General features: G+C 41.1%; 1 protein-coding gene across 1 annotated transcript in view; it reads right to left on the bottom strand.

Moving 5' to 3' along the window:
- Nucleotides 1-23591, bottom strand: part of Lmbrd1 (LMBR1 domain containing 1) — a 102959-nt gene extending 79368 nt beyond the window's left edge. The window contains exons 1-3 of the mRNA XM_004653065.3: nucleotides 23438-23591; nucleotides 14904-15080; nucleotides 1569-1629 (exon numbers count right to left, since the gene is read on the bottom strand). Of these exons, the coding sequence (XP_004653122.1) occupies nucleotides 1569-1629; nucleotides 14904-15080; nucleotides 23438-23506 (307 nt within the window). The 5' untranslated portion in view covers nucleotides 23507-23591. The remainder of the gene's footprint in view (nucleotides 1-1568; nucleotides 1630-14903; nucleotides 15081-23437) is intronic.
- Between the last annotated feature and the right edge of the window lie 1187 nt (nucleotides 23592-24778).

Below are 24778 nucleotides of genomic sequence, written 5' to 3'. Positions count from 1 at the left end.
TTCCTCCCTAAAGGACTTTCTCTTTTCTAGAAGAGATGAGATCACAATCTTCCTAGAGAATTAAAATTCCTGGGAAGATTACCCATTTCCCAGAAAACCTGAGCCCCTACTAGGAACCTGGCATCATGGGTTGGTTAGTTCAGCCCCCAACCAATCCATAATAGACCCCAACCTGGGTATCTAGGTGGGCTTTCCCATTTACGGGAACCCCTTCTTTTTTAATTTTTTTTTTGTTGTTGTTTATTTTGATTTATTTATTTGAGAACAACAGACAAAGAGAAAGAGGTGGGGAGAGAGGGAGAGGTTAAGGGAGAGAATGGGTGCGCCGGGGCCTCCAGCCACTGCAAAGAACTCCAGACGTGTGTGACCCCTTGTGCATCTGGCTAACGTGGGTCCTGGAGAATCCAGCCCCAAACCGGAGTCCTTAGGCTTCATAGGCAAGCACTTAACCGCTAAGCCCCAGGAACCCCTTCTTATGTCCTCTTGGACAACAACAGTCCTGCATTCCTTCCTTCTCTTAAAATTCTATAAGCTCTAAAATAAAATCTTCCTAAACTCAACTACATGGTCTGTGAATACCATTCTTCTAATTCATAGGACAAGAACCTGGAGGCCACTAATTCAGTGGAAGCTTTGAGTGACTGAATATCCAGCACACTAGCTACTGAGTTACTGTGAAACTGATAGTTAAGAAAGGCTCTGTCACTTTCAAAGACTCCTCAAATTCCCAAAGCATTAATACAGAACCATTTCAACAATTCAATATTTATACTTTAGAATATAATAATCGTATTAATCATAAACCTTAAAATTCATATTAAGATACTATAAAAATCCTTATAAAACTTTTAACAAAGAATAAAATTTCATGTGTCTTATGGATTTTTAGGTCAGAAGAAAAAGCATACTTAAGAACCCAAACAACTAAATTAAAATTCAATGACTGCCTTGAAAATAAATTATTGCATCAAACTTCTGTTTATTTTTTGTTTCCAATTTAATATCTTACTGAAATCTTATTCAACATCTTGATGAAAAATAAAATGGCATCCCTTTCTTAAATCTGCAGTCATTACTTTTTATAAAATTGTAAGGTTCATGATTTATTATCCAAGGAAACAAAGAAGCACTTGGGTAATGATCAGAGCTGTTATAGACTAATACTGGGAAAGAGAAGGAAGGGACCAAGGGAGGCAGCAAGCAACCATAACCCCTGGGTCAAAGTGAATTTGATGGTAAAAACACCAGTGTGCACTCTACTATTGCCAGTACTTAGAAGAAAATTATAGAAAACCGAGATATTAAATCAAGAGTACAATTCTGGGAAATTGATAATGCTAACAAAAGACATGAAATTTAAAGTCAGTTAATTGAAGCCCCCCAAAGCAGTGTCAGAAACAAACCAAAATAAGGTAAAGCACTTTAAAATGTACATGAAAAATATACAATAATTTATTCCAGGTTCTAGAAAACTGCAATCTCATATTCGACATCAACATTAAAAGTTAATATGTAGCTGTATTTTAAATCTAGTTATCAAATAAAAAATGCAACTGTAAGATACTTACTATAGTAACCATACAGTACAGTGTCCTCGATCTGCCTGCTGACATTAGCATTAGCCCAGTCCTAAGTTTAAAAGGAAACAATAAAAATATTAATTTTGGCATTCATTTCCTAACAAGTCTACTTAAGATAATACAGCTGGATATCATCTCTAGAGTCTGTCATTAACTTAAAGAAAATATGGGCTCTGAAGAGGCAGACAAGTGAACAAATGTATTTCAATAATAAATTCAGAGACAACAACACAATACAGGGGCAATACAAAGATAAAAAAAAGGTACCTCACTCAGACTAAAGATCCAAAATTACCAAAAATGTGGCCTCAAGAAAGTAAAGTCAAGTCTCAGGACAATAGAAAAACGATAGTAAAAAAAGGAGAGAGAAAAAGAAATGTACACAGCAGGCTTGGAGAAAACTTTAGGAAGCTAAGTCCAGATCCATGGAGTTCTTGAGAAGGAGCAGGAAGCAAGCGACAGAGGAAAAGGAAAGACTTATGTTGGAGGGACGTGTGGGTCATAGGAGTCCATACTTAGTACTAAGAGCAAACAGCAGACAACAGTGATGAATTTTTAAAATATTTATTTATATATTTATTTACTTGAGAGAGAGAGGAAGAGGCAGAGAGAAAGAGAGAGAATGGGCACACCAGGACCTCCAGCCACTGCAAATGAACTCCAGACATGTGTCACCACCTTGTGCATCTGGCTTAGATGGATACTGGGGAGTCGAACCTAAGTCCTTAGGCTTTATAGGCAAGTGCTTTAATGGCTAAGCCATCTCTCCAGCCCTGACAGTGATAAATTTAATACAGAGATGGATAGATCTTATTTCTATTTCACGAAGGAGATATGGGCATTATGACGGTTCATTTTCATTGTCAATGTGGCTACATTTAGAGTTGAGATCAGTGAGGTATGTCTGTGAAGGCATTTCCCAAGAGAATGAACTGAGAGGGTGATGCCCCCACAAAAAGTAGATGGTACCATCCAATGGGCTTAGAGGGCCCTGGCAAGGCTACACTTATTCTCCCTTCTTTGCCTCTTGATTAGCCACTAAGTAAACAGCACTCTTCTGCCTTATGCTCCTGCCACCATGACGACAAGCTCAAGTATTTGGGTTAAGGTGATCATCTAGAGCTGTAAGCTAAACTAAACCTGTTCCTCCCTCAAGCTGTTTCAGTCAGGTATTTTGTCATATTCACACAAAATAGTTAATACAAATATAATTCACATTTTGTTTAAAAAAAATCCCTAAAAGTTAATAGAAACTTCTTTGTATTTATCTCTTAAGTGTTGACTTGCTAAACATATAAAATGTAATTTAAATTAATCTTTTAAATGGAAAAAATATTCTATACATACCTGAGTCAGCAATTAAGGTATAATGACAGATCTTTTGTATAAAACCCTAAGCTCTGTTTATGTGAGAACTAAACTAAACTAAACTAACAAAACTAAAAATGATACGAATAAATCATATGGAAACATACTTCTTTTCTTAGCTGTTTTAAAAACCTATGTAGAGCCAGGCGTGGTGGCGCACGCCTTTAATCCCAGCACTCGGGAGGCAGAGGTAGGAGGATCTCCGAGAGTTTGAGGCCACCCTGAGACTCCATAGTGAATTCCAGGTCAGCCCGAGCCAGAGTGAGACCCTACCTCGGAAAAAAAAAAAAAACAAAAAAAAAACCTATGTATGTTTAAAAAACATAAAGCATTTGGGCAGAAGTACTCTTAGGAGTGAATCCACACCCAAAATCCACACGTTGTTACAGAAAAAACCCAGTGCCTAGAGTTGGATACCTTCCAGTGAGTTGTTGGTCAGGGAGGTCCCTGAGGCTCCCCAAATAATACAAGCCATTGCCAAGACTCCTCAATGCCCACAAGAACTAAGATGTTATGATCCTACTGCTGAGGACAACCAATGCTTTAGTTGCAGGACACTGGGAAACCAAGCTAGAAAACTTCTCCTGCTGACCAGCTATTACATGCTTTAAAGTACCACAGAGCATGCTGGGAGAGAAAAGCCACCAACAGGCTTTACCAGCGGTGGACCTTGCTAGCTACACAAATGGCATGGTGCACCCACTAGTGCAATGGCAACATCTCTGCTACAGGAATAACCAAATGCTCTCTAAGGGAATTTAGGGCCTACTCTATGGGAGGGAATTCATGCCTGGTACTAAAAACCTCCTGAAAAGGCTACAGCTAAGTAGGTCATAAGGCCTAGAGAGAAAGGTATTACTATTTTGGGCTAAACAGATATACTGTGCACAACAAAATGCCCCTAAATATTTTTATTTATGCCCACATGTCAATATTGATCTCACTATTGGTTAGAGAAGTTTCTCTTTTCAGATGATGGTAACTCTAGAAAGACTCAAAACTCATGAAAATACTGAAGAAGTGACAGTTGACTGTTGAATGAGACATGTCTATCATACTCTCCAAGGTGCAGGGAACACAGTGGAAGAGGTGGCAAAAAAAAAAAAAAAAAAAAAAAAGAGGTAAAGGATATAGTGAGGGGTGCTTGTCTTTCAGACACAAAGGGATCACACACTTATGACTTCATAGCAGCTGTTGTTACCTGAACAAGACCTGCATGATACTATACCCATAGACATGTTGTCAGGCAGGACAAGACAAAAAAAAAAAAAAAAGACAGAAAAAGGAACACATAGAAAGAAGAAAGGATTCAGTGGACAGGAATGGGGGGGGACAAAAGAGGGTGCTGGGAAGGGGTTATACAATTTTTAAAGTTCTTTAATAGTTAAAAGAATGAAATTTCCCTATTACTATACTTTAATGATAAACCCCAAAGGGTAGTAATGACCTCTAAAAAGGCAAAAACTACACAACTGCAGAACAGCCCAGTCTCTCGGAAAAGAAAATAAAGCAAAAAGTCTTAAGTGTAATCCTTCAACGTTAACACTCTTCACTTTACAAGGTACTTCTGTCTGACCAATTCTTTTATTTTTATTTTTATTTTTTTATTAATTAGTTTTGTATTCAGCAAATACAGTCAGTTTGGTACCATTATTAGGCTTATTCGTGACCTACCCCTCCCCTTTGGCCCCTCCTTGTTGAGGTATATGGGTCGTGCATTGTGGAGTTAGCCCACAGTTATGGGTAGGATAAATGTCTCTGCATATCATGACCCAACATGTGGCTCTGACATTCTTTCTGCCCCCTCTTCCGCAAAATTTCCCTGAGCCATGTTGGATTCATTTTTGGTCTGCTTCAGTGATGAGGTGTTGGGGGCCTGAGGCTTGGGCTCTCTGATTTGGTACGAGTTGATTTTTCTCTGTGTTGGTTTTCTTTCCCCCTTGTGCTGGTATCCACTGTCTGACCAATTCTTGAGAAATAGACTAGAATTACTGTTATTATTTCAATGCTACAAGTATGTGTAAAATATATAACATCCCTCAAGTACAATTAGTGTATTTGGCTTTTATATACTTTATTGCCTCCGAGTTTTGATATATTGTCAGGAAAGCTTACTTTATGTAACTTTCCTTATACATTTTGCAAACTGCTATGCCACCTATGTGTTTATTAACTGTTGCTTCCCAAAGTAAAAGTTAAAAGGAACTTTAGTTATTTAAAACAGAAAGGAATGCAAGACAGTCAAAAACTACTACTAGTGGCCAATAAATCAGAATATTTCAGCAGAAAATATGTGAATGTCAAATATGTAAATCCCCTTTCCTGTTCTTCAAGATGACTTCAAATATGTAAATCCCCTTCCGTAGTCTTCAAAATGACTTTTTGAAACCTTCTGTCCAACTTTTAACTCCAACATCACTCTTTACTTGAAGGCAATTTATATCAGCTTGGGTAAGTGGGTCTTAGTCAGAAGACAAGGTGTTCTCAATGAGCATTTGGCGATATATGGAGATATTAGAGGTAGTTTGGCAGGTGGGGGGGGGGGCAGAATTAAGAGTGCTATAGCATCAGGTGTAGGAGTCTTCCCCAGAAAGCAATTATCCAGCACAAAATATTAATGGTAGAAAATCACTTACTTGAAGTCTCTGAAAGAATCTGAAGATAAAGCATAGGTGCTCACTCAATGTACTACTAAATCTAAACCTTACTTATATCTGTAACCAAATTCCAGGCCCACCTTCCTTCAGCAGTGTGGTGGTTTGATACAGGTGTCCTGAGTAAACTTAGGTATTTAGAATGCTAGTCTCCCCAGCTGATTGGAAAATAAAGCCTTCTGAAGGCAGTGTATTGCGGGGAGTTGGCTTATGGGTGTTACATCCACTTTCCCCATGCCAGTGTTTAGCACACTCTCCTATTGCTATTGTCCACCTTATGTTGGCCAGGGGGTGATGTCCTACCTCTGCTCATGTCTTTGTTTTCCCCTGCTATCATGCAGCTTCCCCTCGAGTCTATAAGCCAAAATAAGTCCTTTTTCCCCAAAAGCTGCTCTTGGTCGGGTGATTTCTGCCAACAATGTGAATCTGACTGCAACAGTAATGTTAGTATCAAGAGTAGGGTGGTGTCATTTGTTGCTAGATACCTGACTGTGTGGCTTTGGCCTTTTGGAGCTGATTTTCAAGAAGACTATGGAAGAATTTGAAATCTTGGCCTAAGACACACCTTACAGTGCTGTAAGTACAGACTGATGGATTATTCTGGTCAGAGTTGCAAGACCTGAATGCTGTGGAACTATGGAGTGTAAGGTTTGGCTTCAAAGGTGAAAAGAAGCTTTGTCGGGACTAGGCTAGAAGCAGTTTGTGTGAGAGGCCTACTGTTATGCCTGTGTTCTGAGAAACTGTGCAGGGTTGCTTTGTGTAGAAACAGACTTGTTTGAGCAGAGGGATATGGCACAGAAAAAATGCAATCTTTGGGTTAAGTGCTGCCTGTTCACCTGCAAATGAGAGCACAACTTTTGAGATTGGGCCAGCTGACCTGCACTGGGGCAACAGGAAGAATGTAGACTCTTTTGAAAGGGCCTGAGTGCTTAACAAGTGACCAGTTCTTCAAAGTCTGCTTTATCCCCTCCCCCCCCACCCACCATATTAACAAATTGGCACCCTACTTGGTATTGTGGAATATAAGAAAATGCAGGAAAGAAAGGGCCACTGAGTTTGAAACTTGAGTTTACAACACGGTCTTGTGTTTCAGAAAGGACAATGGGCAGTGTGAAGCAGGTTTGCTGAACGCCTGCTTGGAGACCCAATGGAGCCATGAGGATGAATGTGGATGGCAGTGGAGACCGAGTGGAGATGCTGGGACCATGAGATGGCTGCTAAGGAAAGCTACCAGCACCAGATGATGTTTTCCAGGACTGTGAGTAGCCTAGCTGGAGAGGTGGAATTGGAACTCCAGAGACTTGTTGGTTAGAATTATCAGACTTCGAGACTTGTCACTGGCTAAAGTTGTTGGACTTGAAGCTACAGAGTTTAGTGTTTGCCCTATTTAAATCATGTATTGCTTGAGTATTTCTTTGCAATGCCCAATGCCATCTTTTGCAGTGTGAATGTTTATTCTGTGCCATTTTGAGTTTGGGGGGGAGATTTTTTGTTATTATGGCTCAGTTAAAACACCTTGGACTATAGGAATGTTTGAAGATCATTGGGATTGATAAAAACTTTGGGGGCTTTTAAAACTGGATAAATGCATTGCATTTTAAATCTTGTATGGTTATCAGTTTACAGGGGCCAAGGGTGGAATGTGGTGGTTTGATTTAGATGTCCTCCATAAACTTAGGTGTTCTGAATTCTAGTTTCCCAGCTGATGGCAATTGGAAATTTAAAGCCTCCTAGAGGTAGTGTATTGTGGGCTTATGGGTGTTACAGCCAATTTCCCCTTGCCAGTGTTTGCCACACTCTCCTGTTGCTATTGAACACCTTATGTTGGCCAGGGGGTGACATCCAACCTCTGCTTATGTCAACATTTTCCCCTATCATCATGGAGCTTCCCCTCAAGTCTGTAAGCCAAAATAAAACCATTTTATCCCAAAAGCTGCTCTTAGTCAGGTTATTTCTGCCAGCAACGAGAAACCTGACTGCAATAAGAGGGCACATACTTTCTTTAGAGCAACCCTTTTATTGAGCTCTCCAAATCCTTAGTCTGATCAAGGACATTATATTTATAAGGATACCCTTCTTATCTCTCAGAAAACATCCCCTCTCTACTGAGTCTTTATTTTGTAAATCTTTTATTTCTTTTTGCCTTATATATCTGTAAGGGGAGAGACAGAGAGAAAGAGGACAGAGAAAGACATGTCAGGGCCTCTTGCCACCGGCACATGAACTCCAGATACATGAGCTACTTTGTGCATTTGGCTTTATGTGAGTGCTGGGTAATGAACCCTGAGCTGGCAGGCTTTGCAAGCAAGTGACTTTAACCAGAGACATCTCCCCAGCTACCCTTATTGGTTCTTAAAGTATACATCCCTAATAACTTCCATTAATTGAAAGGAAATAAATACCATTACAGACACAAGCACCTCTCTATCACCTCACGTCACCCTTTAATAGAGAAAAAAATTTCTAAATTTTAAAACATTGGCAACATTCCAGATCCCACTTTCTCCACACTGCAGACATTTAACCCACTTCAGCCTGACCAACCCTCCTATTGATTATTCTTTGTGGTCACCTGAAATCAGTTCTCTTCACCTTTCACATAACCTCTCAACATCAATCAAAAATGAACCCGTGGGCTGGAGAGATGGCTTAGCAGTTAAAATGCCAGCCTGCAAAGCCTAAAGCACTAGCCTGCAAAGCCAAAGGACCTAGATTCAATTCCTCAGGATCCATGTAAGCCAGATGCACAAGATGGTGCATGCATCTGCAGTTCTTTTGCAGCCACTGGAGGGCCCATTCTTTTTCTCTCTATCTGCCTCTGACTTTATCTCTCTTTCTCTTTCTCAAATCAACAGTTTTTAAAAATAAATAAAAATTTTAAAAAACCCATGTTCTCTCTTGCTGAAACCTACTCTTTTGATTTCGTCTTCTATCTTCCTTCTTATGTAGCAGGCGGAGATTCTTCCCTTTGGCTGCCTCTGTGTAACAGGGTGCACCAATCCGTGATCCAATGTTAAGTTCTTTCTGACTGATCAGGTTCTAGTCCATCTATAGATCTAAATTCCACCCATATATTAACTCCCTAAGTGCTCCTCGGCGCTTCCACTTCCCTTGAATACCGCCACTGAAAATATATAATAGGCCAAGAGCATGGAGAATTACAGGCCAGCCTGGGCTACAAAATGAGAACCTCATCTCACCTCCCCACTAAAACAAGCAAACAGACCCGCTACACTATTTAAGAGAAGACACTAAGTAAATAAAGCTGGAATCACATAAAGAAAATGTAGACCAAAGAAAAACCTACAGTTGTTTTACAAGTTTAACAATATTTCAAATGCCTCTTATGTAGTAGAAAAACTGGGAAAAATATGGATTTTGTTCCCTTCTAATTACTGATAAAACTGGGGAAAATATGGATTTTGTTCCCTTCTAATTACTGATTTTATGCTATGAATGTATTTAATAAATATGAAGTAAGCACATTAAGTATAACTATGTGTTTTTTGTTAGAGGACATTAAACAAGTACCTATTTTTCATTCTTTGAGACAATTTTGGGGGGCTAAAAGGCTGCTAGAGTTCAAACCCAGAGCCCTAGATATGCCTACCAAGGGCTCTGACACTGAACCATATCCCCAGCCAGAAGGAAGATTCTTCAAATCTTGTTCAGGCAAGTACAATGAGATCTCCCAAATTAAAAAAAAAAAAACAAAAAACAAAAAACAACGACTGGAAAAATGGTTCAGTGGCTAAGGTGCTTGCCTGTAAAGCCTAAGGACCTAGGTTCGATTCCTCAGTACCCACAATAACGCCAGATGCACAAGATGGTGCATGCATCTTGAATTTGTTTGCAGCGGCTAGAGGCTTTGGTGTGCCCATTCTCTTGGTCTGCTTAAAAATAAACAAACAATTTTTTTTAAAAATTTAAAATAAAATGAAAAGTATGGTCTCAGTATAGCTTATTAGTAGAGCACTTGACTGTCATGTTAAGCCCTGGGTTGCATTCCTAGCACTGAGAAAAAAAAAAAAAAAAGTAAAGAACTAAATAAAGACAAAATGAAGAGGGGAACAAAGAAGAGAGAGAGAGAAAGAAGAAATGATGGAACAGAACAAAGATCCAGAAAGAAACTACTAATTTATGCATGAGCAACAAACTACTAATCAAAGAGAAAGTTCAGAAGTTCATAAGAAACACTTGTTTTAGAAGTTTCAAGACATTTTTCTACTATATATCTATATTGTTGCTGTCAGGTTTGCATTGCTGGTAGAAATCACCCAATCAAGAGCAGCTTGTGGTGGGGAAAAAAAAAAAAAAAAAAGAGGTTTATGTTGGCTTACAGGCTCAAGGGGAAAACTCCATGATGGCAGGAAAACAACGGCATGAGCAGAGGGTGGACATCACCCTGGCCAACATCAGACGGACAATAGCAACAGGAGATTGTGCCAAACACTGTCATGGGGAAACTGGCTATAACACCCACAAGCCCACCCCCAACAATACACTGCCCCCAGGAATCTTTAATTTCCAGTTGCTATCATCTGGGGAGACCAGCATTCAAAATACCTAAGTTTATGGGGGACACCTGAATCAAACCACCACATTCCACCCTTGGCCCTCATAAACTGATAATCATACATGACTTAAAATGCAATGCATTCATCCAACTTTAAAATTCCAATGATGTTCATATATCCCCATAATCCATGGTCTTTCAACTGAGCCATAATACCAAAAAAAAAAAAAAAAAAAAATTCCCCAAATCCCACAATGGCACAGAATTAACATTCGCACTGCAAAAGTTGGCATTGGGCATTGCAAAGAAATATTCAACCAATACAAGATTTCAACAAGGCAAACATCAAACTCTGTAGCTCGAAGACCAACAACTCTAACCAGTAACAAGTCCTCAAGTCTGATAATTCTAACCATCAACAATTCTCTGGAGTTTCAATTCCACCCCTCCAGCTAGGTGACTCACAATCCTGGAAAAGTTTATCAGGGCAGGCAGCTTTCCTTAGCAGCCACAATGTGGTCCTGGCATCTCCACTGGGTCTCCACTGCAACCCACAGTTCATACTCATGGCCTCATTGGGTCTCCATGCAGGCATCCAGCAAGCCTGCTTCACACTGCCCTTGGACATTTCCAAAACACAAGACCGAGTTGCAAATACACTGACTCTCTCTTTCCTGCATTTCTAATACTCCATAATACCAAGCAGGGTACCAATTTGTTAATCCAGGGGGCGACTAAAGCAGACTCTGAAGAACAGGACACTCCTTGAGCACTCAGACTCTCTTCAAAGGAGTCTACAATCTTCCTTTTGCCCCATTGCGGGTCAGCTGGCCCAATCTCAAAGGTTGTAATCTCTCAATTGCAACTGAATGGACAGAAGTCTCAGTGCAATGATTTCATTTCTGTGCCATGTACCTCTGCTCACACCAGACCATTTCTATGCAATGCAACCCTGCACAACTTCTCTGGACACAGCATAACAGCACGCCTCTCACACAAACTACTAACCCAGTCCACTCAAAGTTTTCTCACCCTCATAAGCCAAACCTCACAGTCCATAGTTCTTACTGCATTCAGATCTTTCAACTCTGACCAGAATAGTTAATTGAGCTGTACTTAACAGCACTGCAAGGCGTCTCTTAAGCCACGGTTTCAAATCCTTCCACACTTCTCTTGAAAATCAGCTCCAAAAGGCCAAAGCCACACAGTCAGGTGTCTAGCAGCAATCCCTCTCCTCGGTACCACTTTACTGTTGCAGTCAGGTTCGCACTGCTTGCACAAATCACCCAACTAAGAGCAGCTTGTGGGAAAAAAGGGGGGGGGGTTATTTTGCCTTACAGGTTCAGGAGGAAAGCTCCATGATGGTAAGGAAAATGACATGAGCAGAGGTTGGACATCACTCCCTGGCCAACATCAGGTGGACAATAACAACAGGAGAGTCAAACACTGGCAAGGAGATAGTGGTTATAACACCCATAAGCTCACCCCCAACAATACATTGCCTCCAGGAGTCTTTAATTTTCAATTGCTATCAGCTGAGGAGACTAACATTCAGAATACCTAAGTTTATGGGGACACCTGAATCAAACCACCACATATAACTCTCTCTGTATCTATCTATTTACCTAAATTTGAAGGAGAAATGGGAGGAAACTAGCTTCTTTTAGGCAGTTTCAGTTAGGAACTGAAGCGCAGAGAAAACCAATCCTACCTCACCCTAGCATGAACAAAACACTTGGCAGGAATGGAATTCTAGATAGGCAGCTGTCATCACCCAGGTGGCCTGGCCCTAAAGTATGTCCCTTTAAATCTACAAACCAATCAGGTCTTCCTTTTGCATACCTGAATCTGAGGAAATAATACAATTTCAGTCAACTACAAAGGTTGTTTCTTTCAGCTCTTTTTCTTTTTTTCTCTTTGCATCCCCTAGCTATTGTGATTTCTGCTTATACACATGCAACCTAGCTATGTGGGGGAAGAGTACTGTTTCTTAGACTAGGTAATTTTCTGCTTACCTTAGCTTCATTCTTTGAATTAACTGCTCACCTCAATTACATGTATGACTTTCCTCTGGTCTTTGAATCTACCAAGTATGTATTTTCCTCGTGCTCCACATCTACCACATGGGTGCTCCCTATGGGCCTGATACCTGTGTAATTTCTCTAAACTTGGGGGTATAACTCCCTTTACTACTCATTTCTCAACTGAACTTTTTGGTCTCTGCTTTGATATTTTGCCTGTTATTCTTTCTTAAGCCACCACCGTATGCCCTCTTAACTTTATTCCATGGGGAATCTTAGGGTGGATGCTGGGTGTCTAGGTTCTATCTGCCAAATGCTTGAGGTTCCACTCCAGTCTTTCCCTATAAACCTCAATTTCTCTTTAATGAATCTCATGGACTATGCTGTGTTTGCCACATGAACATGTTTCCTACTTTCCACCTGCTTATGACTCTGCTCTAACCTTCTTCCAAAATCTTAAATAAACCCCCAAATTTGTGATCCCTCCCTAAATAAAACAATCCACAATTTATCCTTGTTTTTTTGTTTGTTTGTTTTTGTTTTTTTAAGGTAGGGTCTTGCTCTAGCACAGGCTAACTTGGAATTAGTCTCAGGTTGGCCTTGAACTCACAGCAATTCTCCTATCTCAGCCTCCCAAGTACTAGAATTAAAGGCATGTACCACCACGCCCTGCTAATTTATTCTTCTTCAGTCCCCTTTTTAAAAATTTTATATATTTGAGAAAGAAAGAAGCAGAGATAGAGAGAGAGGGAGAGCAAGTGAAAGGGCTCACCAGGGACTCTAGACACTGCAAATGAACTCCAGACACATGCACCACCTTGTGTATCTGGATTACATAGGTTAAAAAAAAAGGGCCCTACTTTTTTTTTTTAATCAATTTTTATTAAAAATAGGGTAAGGGGGCTGGAGAGATGGCATAGCAGTTAAAGCACTTGCCTGCAAAGCCTAAGGACTCATGTTCAACTCTCCAGGTCCCACACAGGCCAGATGTACAAGGTTAGGCAAGTGCAAAAGGTCACACACGCACATAAGATGACACACACATCTGAAGTTTGATTTCTGTTGCCAGAGGCCCTGGTGTGCCTATTTGCTGCCTCTCCCTCTCTCTCAGACAAAAAAATAAAATAAAATAAAAAGATAGGACCCAAAACTGGGGGTCCTTTCCTGAACCCCCAAACCTGCATCATTAAACATTCAAAACTAAAAATAACTTCCAAATTCAAACATGAATTATACACAGAATAATTATGCTGGTTCTACTATAACTGAAGAGTTGTATATAAATTATACAGGTTTCTAAAAGAAAAATCCTAAAAGATTGTATGTTGCACATCTTGAATTATATTATATTAAAATAAAAATATCCAGGCATTCTTACAATGTCAAAACCATGTATCTAAGAAACAGTGCTAGATACAGGTATAAAAAATTAAACATTTTATGGAATTTAATTCAAAATGACACTTATTTCTCAGAGGAAATAACCTCATAATATTAAAATCAACCATTTAATTGCCGATGTCCACAATTATTAAGGGCACATTACTCCTTGCCCAATAATAAATAGCAGAAAATTTAATAATACAAAAAGATACCTATTTTTCCCCTAAAATACTTCAACCTAAAACACAAATGGAAATTAAGTTTAAATGAGAAAAAAAAAAACACTGATTGACAGGCATCCTATTTACTAAGCTATGTGAATATACCAGGAACTCTGGAGTCAGATTACAAAGGTTCAAATTCTCCCTACAGGATTTTCAAGGTTTTCTTCCATGAAGCCAAGGATAATACTAAGTATCTCAAGAGGTTGTTTAAGAGATCAAAGGAAGCAAAGATATGTAAACTACTTAACACAAGGACTGACATATAAATACTCAATAGATACTACGTGCCATCTTCAAGGTATTACAGTTTGGCACAGACTAAGTGCCTAGTTAATTACTAATTGAAAGACTGCTCTATGGAAAAATAGAAATTGTAGCTTAGAACAGTCAAAACAGACCTAAACCTAGGTACAAAAGAAGCTGTGAAAGTATTCAAGTCATTGGATCAAATTCAGGATATATTAAAGCATTCTTCATGACTGAAATGACTGAGATACTACTACTTCACTCCACTAACTTCCATGACTAGACACCGAGGTTGTAACAATAGAGTGCTGCTCCACAGCAGCTGGAACTAAGCAGAAACAGAAGTCATCTGCACAACTGAAAGGGAACTTGGAAATATTCTAGTTTACACCCTTCATTTTTAAAATGAGGAGCCCAAAAGAAAGAAAGTTCAAGGTATTTGACCAAAGTCATATGGCTGAGAGCTGAGTCAGAACTAGAATTCAAGTCTTATTATTCCCAGGCTAGTAGTCTTCTCATTGTACTATAAAACTCTATGAAACACATAGAGAGAAGCTTTGCCATGAATTAAGCCCTTCTAAATTATTTATTTATGACATTAATTTAATCAGATACGCTTCAGGGAAATTATGAACAAAAAAAAAAAGGCCTCCTAGGATTAGTTAAAATATTTACAGATTAACACAATGGTCTTCAGGTATGCTGGGTTGTTGAATGGATGACTCCTACATTAGTTAAGTGGGCTTCTAGTTGGCCATAGTGAGTTCTCAGCCCCTACCTTCATTTCTAGTGTTACTTATTCCCAGATGAAAAAATTAAAAAAAAAAAAAACATGAAATACACTGGACTGCTAAGATGAAACAAATGTTAAGAATATGAAAGGAAAAATAATTACATAGTGTTACACTTACCTTAAAAGTACCATTTTGATTTTTCATGTAAGAAACCAAAAATATATCCACGGGGAGAAGTGCTGACGTAATAAGTGCAATTGCCAGTGAAAAGATGGCCGTTATAGTGGAGACGACCTCACTTTCCCGCTGACTCTGATATTTACGAACATATACCCAGCAGAATACCAAAATAGCCTGAAATAGAACAAAATGAAATGTTGAATGTTGACTTTGAAAATTTATGTCAGTTAAAGGTTTTTGTACACATGTAAGGAAAACCCACACCACTCATTAATTTGTTCAAGAAAGGATTTCCAAGGCCTATCTCATGAATGCACACACACAATTATTAATAACTGTGCTCACTTACAAATGACCTCACAGTAGAAATATTAATGTTCACACCAATGACATAATGATAACTAGCTTTGAATCCCTTGTCCTGCCCCACAGATCTCTGCAAATAGACATTGTGCTATTGTAGACTTATTACTAAATCATCACAGGATACAAGTTGGACAGAAATTAACTTCTGCTCTGTTCATACACTTCACAGATAAACATTAACTGCTAGTAATCACCACAGAATCACAAGAATACAATCTCTAAAGGACATTAAACAAGGAAAAGTTAACACTAAAAATGAATTCATGTGCATAATACATTTTCCAATGAAAGAAACGTACCCAGAGGCACTGAAGTTGGCATCTCTTAAGGAAGAAGGTACTCTTAAGGCCTTTCTAGTGCCAACGATAGAGCACAGGACTGCAGGGAGGGGCATCAGGGTCACACAGAGGTTATGTTTGCTAAAGCAGGTTCACATTAAAGAGGCTTCAGATCCAGAACGAAGAGGTCTGGTGTGGAGCCTGAAAATCTTCATGTTGCTGAGTTCCTAGTTGAGACAGCTACTATTTAAGTGACTGTTCTGAGCACTCATACTCTCCTCAGTCATAAGTGGGTGGCAGATATACACTAAGTCAGTGGTTCTCAGCCTTGACTGTGTATCAGAATCATTTTGTGTGGTGGTTTGATTCAGGTGTCCCCCATAAACTTAGGTGTCCAGAATGCCATGTCCCCAGCTGATGGCAATTTGGGAATTAAGCCCTAATGGAGGCAGTGTATTGTTGGGCGCAGGCTTACAGGTGTTATAGCCAGCTTCCTCTTACCAGTGTCTGGCACATTCTCCTGTTCCTGTTGTTCACCTGATGTTGGCCAGGAGGTGGTGTCCACCCACTGCTCATGCCATCATTTTCCCCTGTCATCATGGATCTTCACCTCAAGTGTATAAGCCAAAATAGACTCTTTTTTTTTTTCCCCACAAGTAGCTCTTGTTCAGGTGTTTTCTGCTAGCAAAACGAACCTGGCACCAACACTGTATGATTGTTAAATACCTTTATGCCTTCCCTACATGACATCAAGTCAATTAGTGAGGCTCCTCCTTGCATGGGGCTTATCCGAGAACTAAAATCTGGGCCAACCATGAGAACCAGTCTTCTAAGGAAAGGACAAAAGCCTCATTTTATCCTTTCACTTTCAAGATAATCTTTACTTTCTGTCTGGGAATCAAGTTCAGAAGCCTGAGTAGGAATAATAAGCATCCATCAAAGTTCTATGTCATTACTGTATTTCAATTAGCTATAGAGGTCAGGAAAAAAATGAGTAAAAAGACCATAGAAGTGGGATATAGGAACAAAATATGCAAACAAACAAATAAAAACAGCAAAAAAGATATAGGCCCAAATTTTAGTTCATTATTTATTTTTTAAGGAAGTTATTTTCCATAAATAAAACATTAAATTAATACATAATAGATGGTTTAATATCAAGTCAAAAATGTTTTAAATGGGCTGGAGAGATGGCTTAGTGGTTAAGTGTTTGCCTGTGAAGCCTAAGGACCCCGGTTTGAGGCTCAATTCCCCAGGACCCACGTTAGCCAAATGCACAAGGGGGTGCACGCATCTGGAGTTTGTTTGCAGTGGCTGGAGGCCCTGGCACGCCCATTCTCTCTCTCTCTTTCTCTCTCTCTGCCTCTTTCTCCCTGCCTGTAACTCTCAAATAAATAAAAATAAACAAAAATTATAACAAAATGTTTTAAATAGCTGTCATATTTGTCCACTGGAAGCTGAACCTTGTCTGTCTATACTTAGTATATGACACAAAGGGTTCAATACATTTCATGTTGGATTTTTAAAATGAAAGATCTGTTCTTTTACAAAGTAAAAAAGTATGATCACACAGGAAGGCCTAAGATGTCAAGCAGAAAAACTAACAATGAACAGAAAGAATAATCCGTATGTTCTGACTTTGAGGTCTAAAATCCCTGTACCATTTTGTTTCTTTGGATTCTTAATTATTTATTGTTTGTGTGATCTGATGTGTACTCATGTGCATATTTTTGTATGAACATGACATGCACGTCCCATATCACATGTGTAGATATCAGAGACAACTTTTCAGGTCTGTCCTCATCATTCCACCTCATTTGAAAGACAGGATTTTCCTCCCTCTCACTCTCCTGTTGTTCTATTTGTTGCACTTACCAACAGCTTCTAGAAAATTCTCCCTACCTTCCATCTTTCCATGGAATTCTGAGATTACAGAAGGTCTCCATAGGTTCTGTCTTTTTACGTGGGGTCTGAGGATAGAACTTGGGTATTCTGGCTTAAGTGGAGAATATTTTATCCACTGAACCATTGCTCCTGCTCTAAAGTTTTAAGAGAACTTCAAAGACTTTGTGTGTGTGTGTGTGTGTGTGTGTGTGTGTGTGTGTGCGTGTGTGTGTATGTGTAAGTTATAATATGGCTAACTACATCATAAAATGAATCAAGTGTCCTAATTATAAAATGGGAATAAGAACTTTGCTAGTCACTTATCAGGATTAAATGGGGTGTAGGTTACCACAGTGCTGCCATAGCAACTGCTTATCAATGATATTGTTATTAAATATCATATGAAATAACACCTTAGAGCATTTTACTTCAAAAAACCCTAGTATCAAAAACTTTTTAGAGGTTTTGAATACCTCTCCTATCTCATTCAAAAGATTCTGGTTTAATTAGTCTAGGTACTGAGATTTTAAAGCTCCCTAGATGGTTTTAATGAGTGACCAAGGCTGAGAACCAATGGGGACAGAAAGCAATGTGAATACTAAAGTGTTTATCAAACTAATGAGCAGAGATGCTTCCTGGGTCTTGTTAAATTGCAGGCGAGGTGATGACCACACTTTTGGGAACAAGAATAAACTTGCTTTGCAGATAAGGAGTGTGTCTCTGTAGTAAAGCTAAGTGTGATTACAAGGTGATAGAAGCCAAATTATTAAGGACTGTGGTAGCTAAGTGAAAAGGTTTACATTTGATACAGTAAACAGACTAAGAGATGAGAAATCAACTTTATTCATCATAAGGAGAAACTGGGCTGAAGAGAAAGGTATTTGCCTACGAGGCCAAAAGACCCAGGTTCAGTTCCCCAGTACCCACGTAAGCTAGACACACAAGGTGGCATATGTCTGGAGTTCATTTGCAATGGCTGGAGGCCTTGGTGCACCCTTTGTCTCTCTACTTGCCTTTTCCTTCCTCTCTCTCTCTCCCTCTCTCCCCTTTCTTTCTCAAATATATAAATAAAAGAAAAGAAAAGAAAAAAAGAAAAAGAAAAAGAAAAAGAAAAAGAAAAAGAAAAAAAAAAAGTCCATTCTGTTCGGCAAGTATCACAAAAGTAGGACCAGCAGTTGCCATCCTTTAGTGCAAACTGACAGTAGTTCTCAAAGTAGGAAGTCTCCAAGATCCTGCTCATCATTGAAACTTTTTCTGAAGATTCAAAGATTTTCATAATACTGTGTCATTTGCCTCTTATACTGTTTTGACATTTGCACTCATGGTTTATAAGCCACAGTGAGTAAAACTGCTGGTGTACTCTCATAAATGAGGACAATGGACGAAAGTGTGCCAGCAGTCATTTCACTCTTTACCATCACACTCAAAACAACAATAACAACAATAGCAGGAGCAACAAGATGGTGCTTGTTAAGAGCAGTAAATCTTCATTTTATTAAACGTTGATCCACATTTGTAAAACATATTTTGTACCAAGGTGTGATCAGTTACCTGGAAAAGTGCCTCAATATTTAAGAATTCAAAGCCAAATCATCAAGCCATACTATTTTGCACTTTGGCAAAAATAAATACATATATAGGTAAAAAAAAAATATGATGCAAACTTGGGATTTTCAGATTTTATCAAATGAACAAAGGCCACCACTTTGAAACAAAATTGAATGTATTTGTTACTAGTGATAAAATTTAACCTTTTAAATGACAAGTAGAATTTTGAAAAGTTTGTAGCCACTGCTCTTAGCTTGACAATTTTTCAAGACTTAGAAGTTTGAGAGGCATTTCTAATAAAATCTGTGATGATTTAATGTGCTATTTTTTTAGTATACTTGTGGGTGCCTATGTATGTGCATGTGACGGGTGTGGTGGTCAGAGTTCAACATCAGATGTCTTCCTCAATCATTCTCTCACCTTAGTGTCACAGTCATTGAAACAGGGTCTCTCACTGAACCCTAGACTCACCATATAGGATCCTCCTCTCTCATTCCTCAGCTCTAGGATTTAGGTGCCCAACACCCAGTTCTGCATTTTACACAAGTGTTGGGGATCCAAACTGAGGTCCTCATGCTTGCATAGCAAGCACTTTACCACTGAGCCATCACTCCAACCCTGAATGAGATTTTTATTTTGCAATGAAATGCATCCCTACGTTGAAGATGCACCTAACTCAGTTAAGCAGTATTTTATACATGGCCAACATTTATAACATTATGAAAGCATGAATGGGTAAAAGATTAAAGACCCATTCAAACTGCAACTTGCACTAATGGATGTGGCAGCTTGATTCAGGTGTCGCCATAAATTTAGGTATTCTAAATGCTAGTCTCCCCAGCTGATAGCAATTGGAAATTAAAGCCTCCTAGAGATAGTGTATTGTTGTGGGAGCAGTGGCTATGGGTGTTATAGCCAGTTTCCCTGTGCCAGTGTTTGGCACACTTTCCTATTGCTGTTGTCCACCTGATATTGGCAAGGAGGTGATGTCCACCCTCTCCTCATTTTGCTGTTTCCCCCCTGCCACCATGTAGCTTCCCCTCACATCTGTAAGCCAAAATAAACCCCTTTTCACTAACCTAAATCTTCTACATCTTCCCTCCCTCCTTCTTCCCCCCTCCCCTCTATCTCTCTCCTCTCTAACTCGTGTATATCAGTTATGTTCTTCCTCAATTTCTTAGTGGACACTGACCTGTAATCCCCAGTTCCAGCTTGGGCCTACCATCCACAATGAGCTTTTGATCAGAGAAACCTACAAGGTTTCCCAAAACAATGACAGACTTCTGTCAGAGTACTTGATGACCCACCAAAGGCCAGTGGTAAGACCCTATTGCTGAAGACTCCATACACAGCTGACGCGTAAAATGGAATGACATGGCTGGAAGCCAGGAGAGAGTCAGTCCCCAGACAGTCAGCGTGTCTAGTGCCAGAAGGTGCTACATAGGCGACTGGGGGAAATGACCAAGATCTGTCCAATCAACTCACTGTTTAACCTAATTAGCAACAAATAACCTGATGTGATGCCCACACAAGTGCAATAGTGGCACACAGCCATGGTGAGGAACCAACTGCTCTTGATTTGGCTAACTGATCCCCTCAGTGGTACTAGACCCATAGCTGGAGCTGGGAAACAAGTCAGAACCATACCCAAACACAAGCCCACTCTACAATATCAAGCTACCATCAATCACGGGGTCTAAGATGGCCTACACCTATCAAACTGTCTATCAAAAAAGTAAGTGTTATCTCAATTTTCCGGGTGCTAACTTACTCTTCGTTGGAGAATCTGCTTCTCTTTTTCAGATAGATGCAGATCCTAAGGAGAGAGCTGCCCCAACATACCTCAAAAGGCGCCCAACTGAAACTAAGGACAACTGGTGAAACAAGCAAGGGTGATGTTTTCCTGTGAACCGGATACCAGCACAAAGGGGAAGGAGACCAACGCAGAGAAAAATCAACTCCTACCAAATCAGAGAGCCAGAGCCTCAGAGGCCCCCAACACCTCAGCACTGAAGCAGACCAAAAATGAACCCAACATGGCTCAGGAAAATTTTGCAGAAGAGGGGGCAGAAAGAAAGTCAGAGTCACATGTTGGGTCATGATTTGCAGAGACATTTATCATACCAATAACTGGGGGCTAACTCCACAATGCACGACCCATTTACATCAACAAGGAGGGTCCAATGGGAGGAGGTAGATCACAGATGAGCCTAAACAATGGTAACAAACTGCCTGTATTTACTGAAAAGAAAACTAATAAATTAAATTTTAAAAAAAATAAATAAATAAACCCCTTTCCCCACAAGCTACTCTTGGTTGGGCGATTTCTGCCAGCAACACAAACCTGACTGCAACAAATGGAGTTGTAATGCAATAAAACAAAATGCTCAGTTTCAGATTCCATAAACCAACAGGATTTTAAGAAGCTTGCACTTGTTGCATTTGGTGTAATAGCAAAGAACATGTATCTAATATAGTCTTCTACTTCTGACTGCAGACATTTGAAGTTAGATTTTTTAAAAAATATTTTATTTATTTGAGAGAGAAAAAGAAATAAGAGAATGGGCATGCCAGGGCCTCCAGCCAATGTCAACAAAATCCAGATATATGGGCCATTTTGTGTATGTGGCTTATGCAGGTACTAGGGAATCAAGCCTTGGTTCTTTGGCTTTGCAGGCAAGTGCCTTAACTGCTAAGCCATCACTTCAGCCCTGAAACTAGATTTTATTTGTATACTTCAGTAAAAATATTCTCTTAGGGCTGAGGAGATGGGATTCCCAGCATATACGCAAAAGCAAGGCATGGCAGCCCATGCCCATAATCCCAGCCCTTGGGAGGCAGAGACAGGTAAGAGTTCTCTAGGGTTTGCTGGCTAGTTTTTCTAGCCCAACAGATGAGCGCTAGGTTCAGTGAGAAACTCAGTCTTAAAGATTTAAGTATAAGGAAAGGATTTCAAGAACATAACTGACATAGACCTCTGATCTACACACACAGATTTACACAAAGTTAAACAATGGCCCTTGCTGCTTATCTTTCCACTCCACAAACAAGTCCTCTAATTCCCTTCCCATGTTGTTCCCACTATGATTTCAACTAAAATCTCTCCCCTTTCAACCATCCAAAGTCTACTTCAATTCTGTCTTTCAACATTGTTCTCTTCTTCAAACTTTTCATTTACAAACTCGCATTTTGTCTTTGAATGCTTATACTTCGTGTTTCAAGAATCACATTTCCCCAACCAGTCTTCAAGCCTGCTTAAAAGTCACACATTATTTCATTTGTACCCTACACTTTAAAGCAAAACTGCAGTATTTTAAATGTTTGCTCATTAATCACAGCTGAGATACTCCCACTAGACTTGAATAGCGGCTCCATGCCTGCTTTCTTTTAAAGAAACTGAATCCGATGGACTGGAAGATCCAGTGAATGCTCCAACAACAGGAGTGGGTGGATGGGTCTGAAGGCCCTCTCACAGCCAGCCTTTGGATTCTCCAGGTCCTCCAGGCAGGAGAGTAAGCAGGTTTCAGTGTAATGGGATCTATGAAAGAGGTGTTAACAACAACAACAAAAAAGCCCTCCCTCTTGGTGTGTGTAGTAGTAACTAAACAAATGCAATGTGTGTGATGTTGGGGGGATTTATGTGTGTATATAGAATCCTATGAAAAACTGTTATTAGGATAAATTTATGAGCAGAACTATACACGTGTCAGACACTAACAAACTAAATCAAATAACTCTGGCTTGCTTTGTTATTCAAGAAGTCAAAACACATTCAAAAAGTAACAAGACAGGGTGAAGACAGAGAGTTGGACAAGGTGGAGCAGTATAGAGCCAAATGGATCGGTTTAGTTCGTAGGAACGTAGTCACCAACCACTTTAGGCCATTAGTCAATATTTGGGAACACTGAATAATCAGAAATACATGGTTGGAAGTGAAGGCACCTGAGTTCAAACAGTACACCCTGCCCCATCCCTTGCTCTGACCTGGCAAAGCGACTAGAATGAGCCTCTCACGTCACCAAGGTAGATGACATAATGGTCATGGAAGGTTGTGGACTGACTAAACCAAGGGCGGTGAGCATGAAAAGACAGACATATGGGAAGCCAGGCAGGTCAACAAGCAACGCCCGCTAGACCGCAGGCGCGCTGCGGCGCCGCCCCCCGCGCGGGCTCGGAGCCCAGGCCCCACATCCGAGCGCGGCCCGCGGCCTCGGCCCCAGCCCACCGCCGCTCCCACGCGGGCGAGGGCGGGTTTCCAGGACGTCCCCGCCCGGAGGAAGCCAGGCCGCCGGCCAGCCGCGGCTGCCCGCGCTCGGACCCTGGAGGGCCGAGCTGAGAGCAGGGCGGGGCCAGCAGGGTCTCCGGGGCCCCGGGACAGGCCAGCGGCAGCCTCCGCCCCTCCTCATCCTCCCGCCACTCCAAACCCTGGGACCACTTCCAAGCGCCTCCCCCTACCAGAAGCAAGAGGCCGAATATGCACCAGCCGATCACCAGCTCCGCCGACGCCGCGTCGGCCGCCGCCATCTTCGCTCGGGGTGCCGACAGGCCCGGCGTAGGGGTCGCCCAGGGTTCGGGGCAGGGGCGGGGAGCGAGCCGGGGACCCGGAACCCGCGCAGCCTAAAGGTTACGGGGGCGGAGGGGGCGGAGCTTGTGGTTGCCTGAGAGACCCGACTCGCGAGCGTCCCCTGGCGACGGGCGGCGCGAGCGGCGCTCCGTCATGACGTCACCGCGCCGCGCGGCTCTCCGCCCCGCCTCCTCCCTCCCTGGTTTCCCCCACCACCACCGGGAGGGGCCGGTGTGTCGCCTTTCTGGAAGGTCTGAGCCCAACTTAAGGTGATGCCCTGGCAAAGCCCAGGAAATCCAAGGAGGCTGGAGCAGTGAACTCTGGGGAAACCGGGAAGAACTTTAGGAGTTTGCACGTCCCCAAAGGAAAGTTTCTTCCCTGAGTCCAGAACCCAATGGATGGTGTGATTTATCAGGAATCATCAGGACCCAGGAATGGCTTAAAAGTAAACTAAACTGTCCGAACCACTTCCTTATGTGTGCTGGTGGGTGACCAGGCTGGTTTGGCTGAACACTGTGTTGTCATGTGACACAGTTGGCCTTTCTGTTGAAAGTGGTGCATCCCTGTGAATTTCCATGATGTCTGCCTTAGACTAAAGCTCTCTGTGAACAGATTGATAATGATATTGTAGGCTCTTGTAATATTCCAAATGAGCAAAACAGACTGCCACAAGCCTGCGGTGAAGCAGAGGGTGTGGTGTAGGAAAAAACCCCCACAGGGGGTCCCCACGCTCTGCCCGGATAAGGCGACACCCCAAATCACTCACTCACGAGAAGCGGTCTTGATGCAAACTGCAAGAGGATTTTATTCCAAGCGCGCTGGGGCCCACAGTCGTACACCGCACAGGGGTAGAGGACTGCAGAGCCCTGAATGCAGGAACAGGACAGTTTTTATAGGGTTTCTAATAAAGCCTGTGCCTTAGACCAATCATTTTCTAATATTAGGAGCCCCGCAGGATGTTAGCCAGTCAGTTGGTGCCACCCCATAGTTTCTAAGCCAATTAGTTTATGACCTTGGTGGTCAGCGTTTGCGCAGGTCCTTGGGTGGGAGTAGCAGAGTGTGGTATCAGTCTCCTGTGACCTTGGAGGTCAGCACTTGTGCAATTCCTTAGGTGGGGGTAACAGAGTATGGTATCAGCCTCCTATGACCTTGGTGGTCTGAGGCAGGCTGCTACAGCCTATGGTGCGAGTTACTAAGGCTTACAGTGTAGGCTACTAAGGCTTACAGTGTGG

The sequence above is a fragment of the Jaculus jaculus genome, chromosome 8 (genome assembly GCF_020740685.1).
Source record: "Jaculus jaculus isolate mJacJac1 chromosome 8, mJacJac1.mat.Y.cur, whole genome shotgun sequence".
NCBI lineage: Eukaryota > Metazoa > Chordata > Mammalia > Rodentia > Dipodidae > Jaculus > Jaculus jaculus.
Note: the sequence above shows the minus strand (reverse complement) of the source record. Positions and strands in the feature narration are given on the sequence as shown.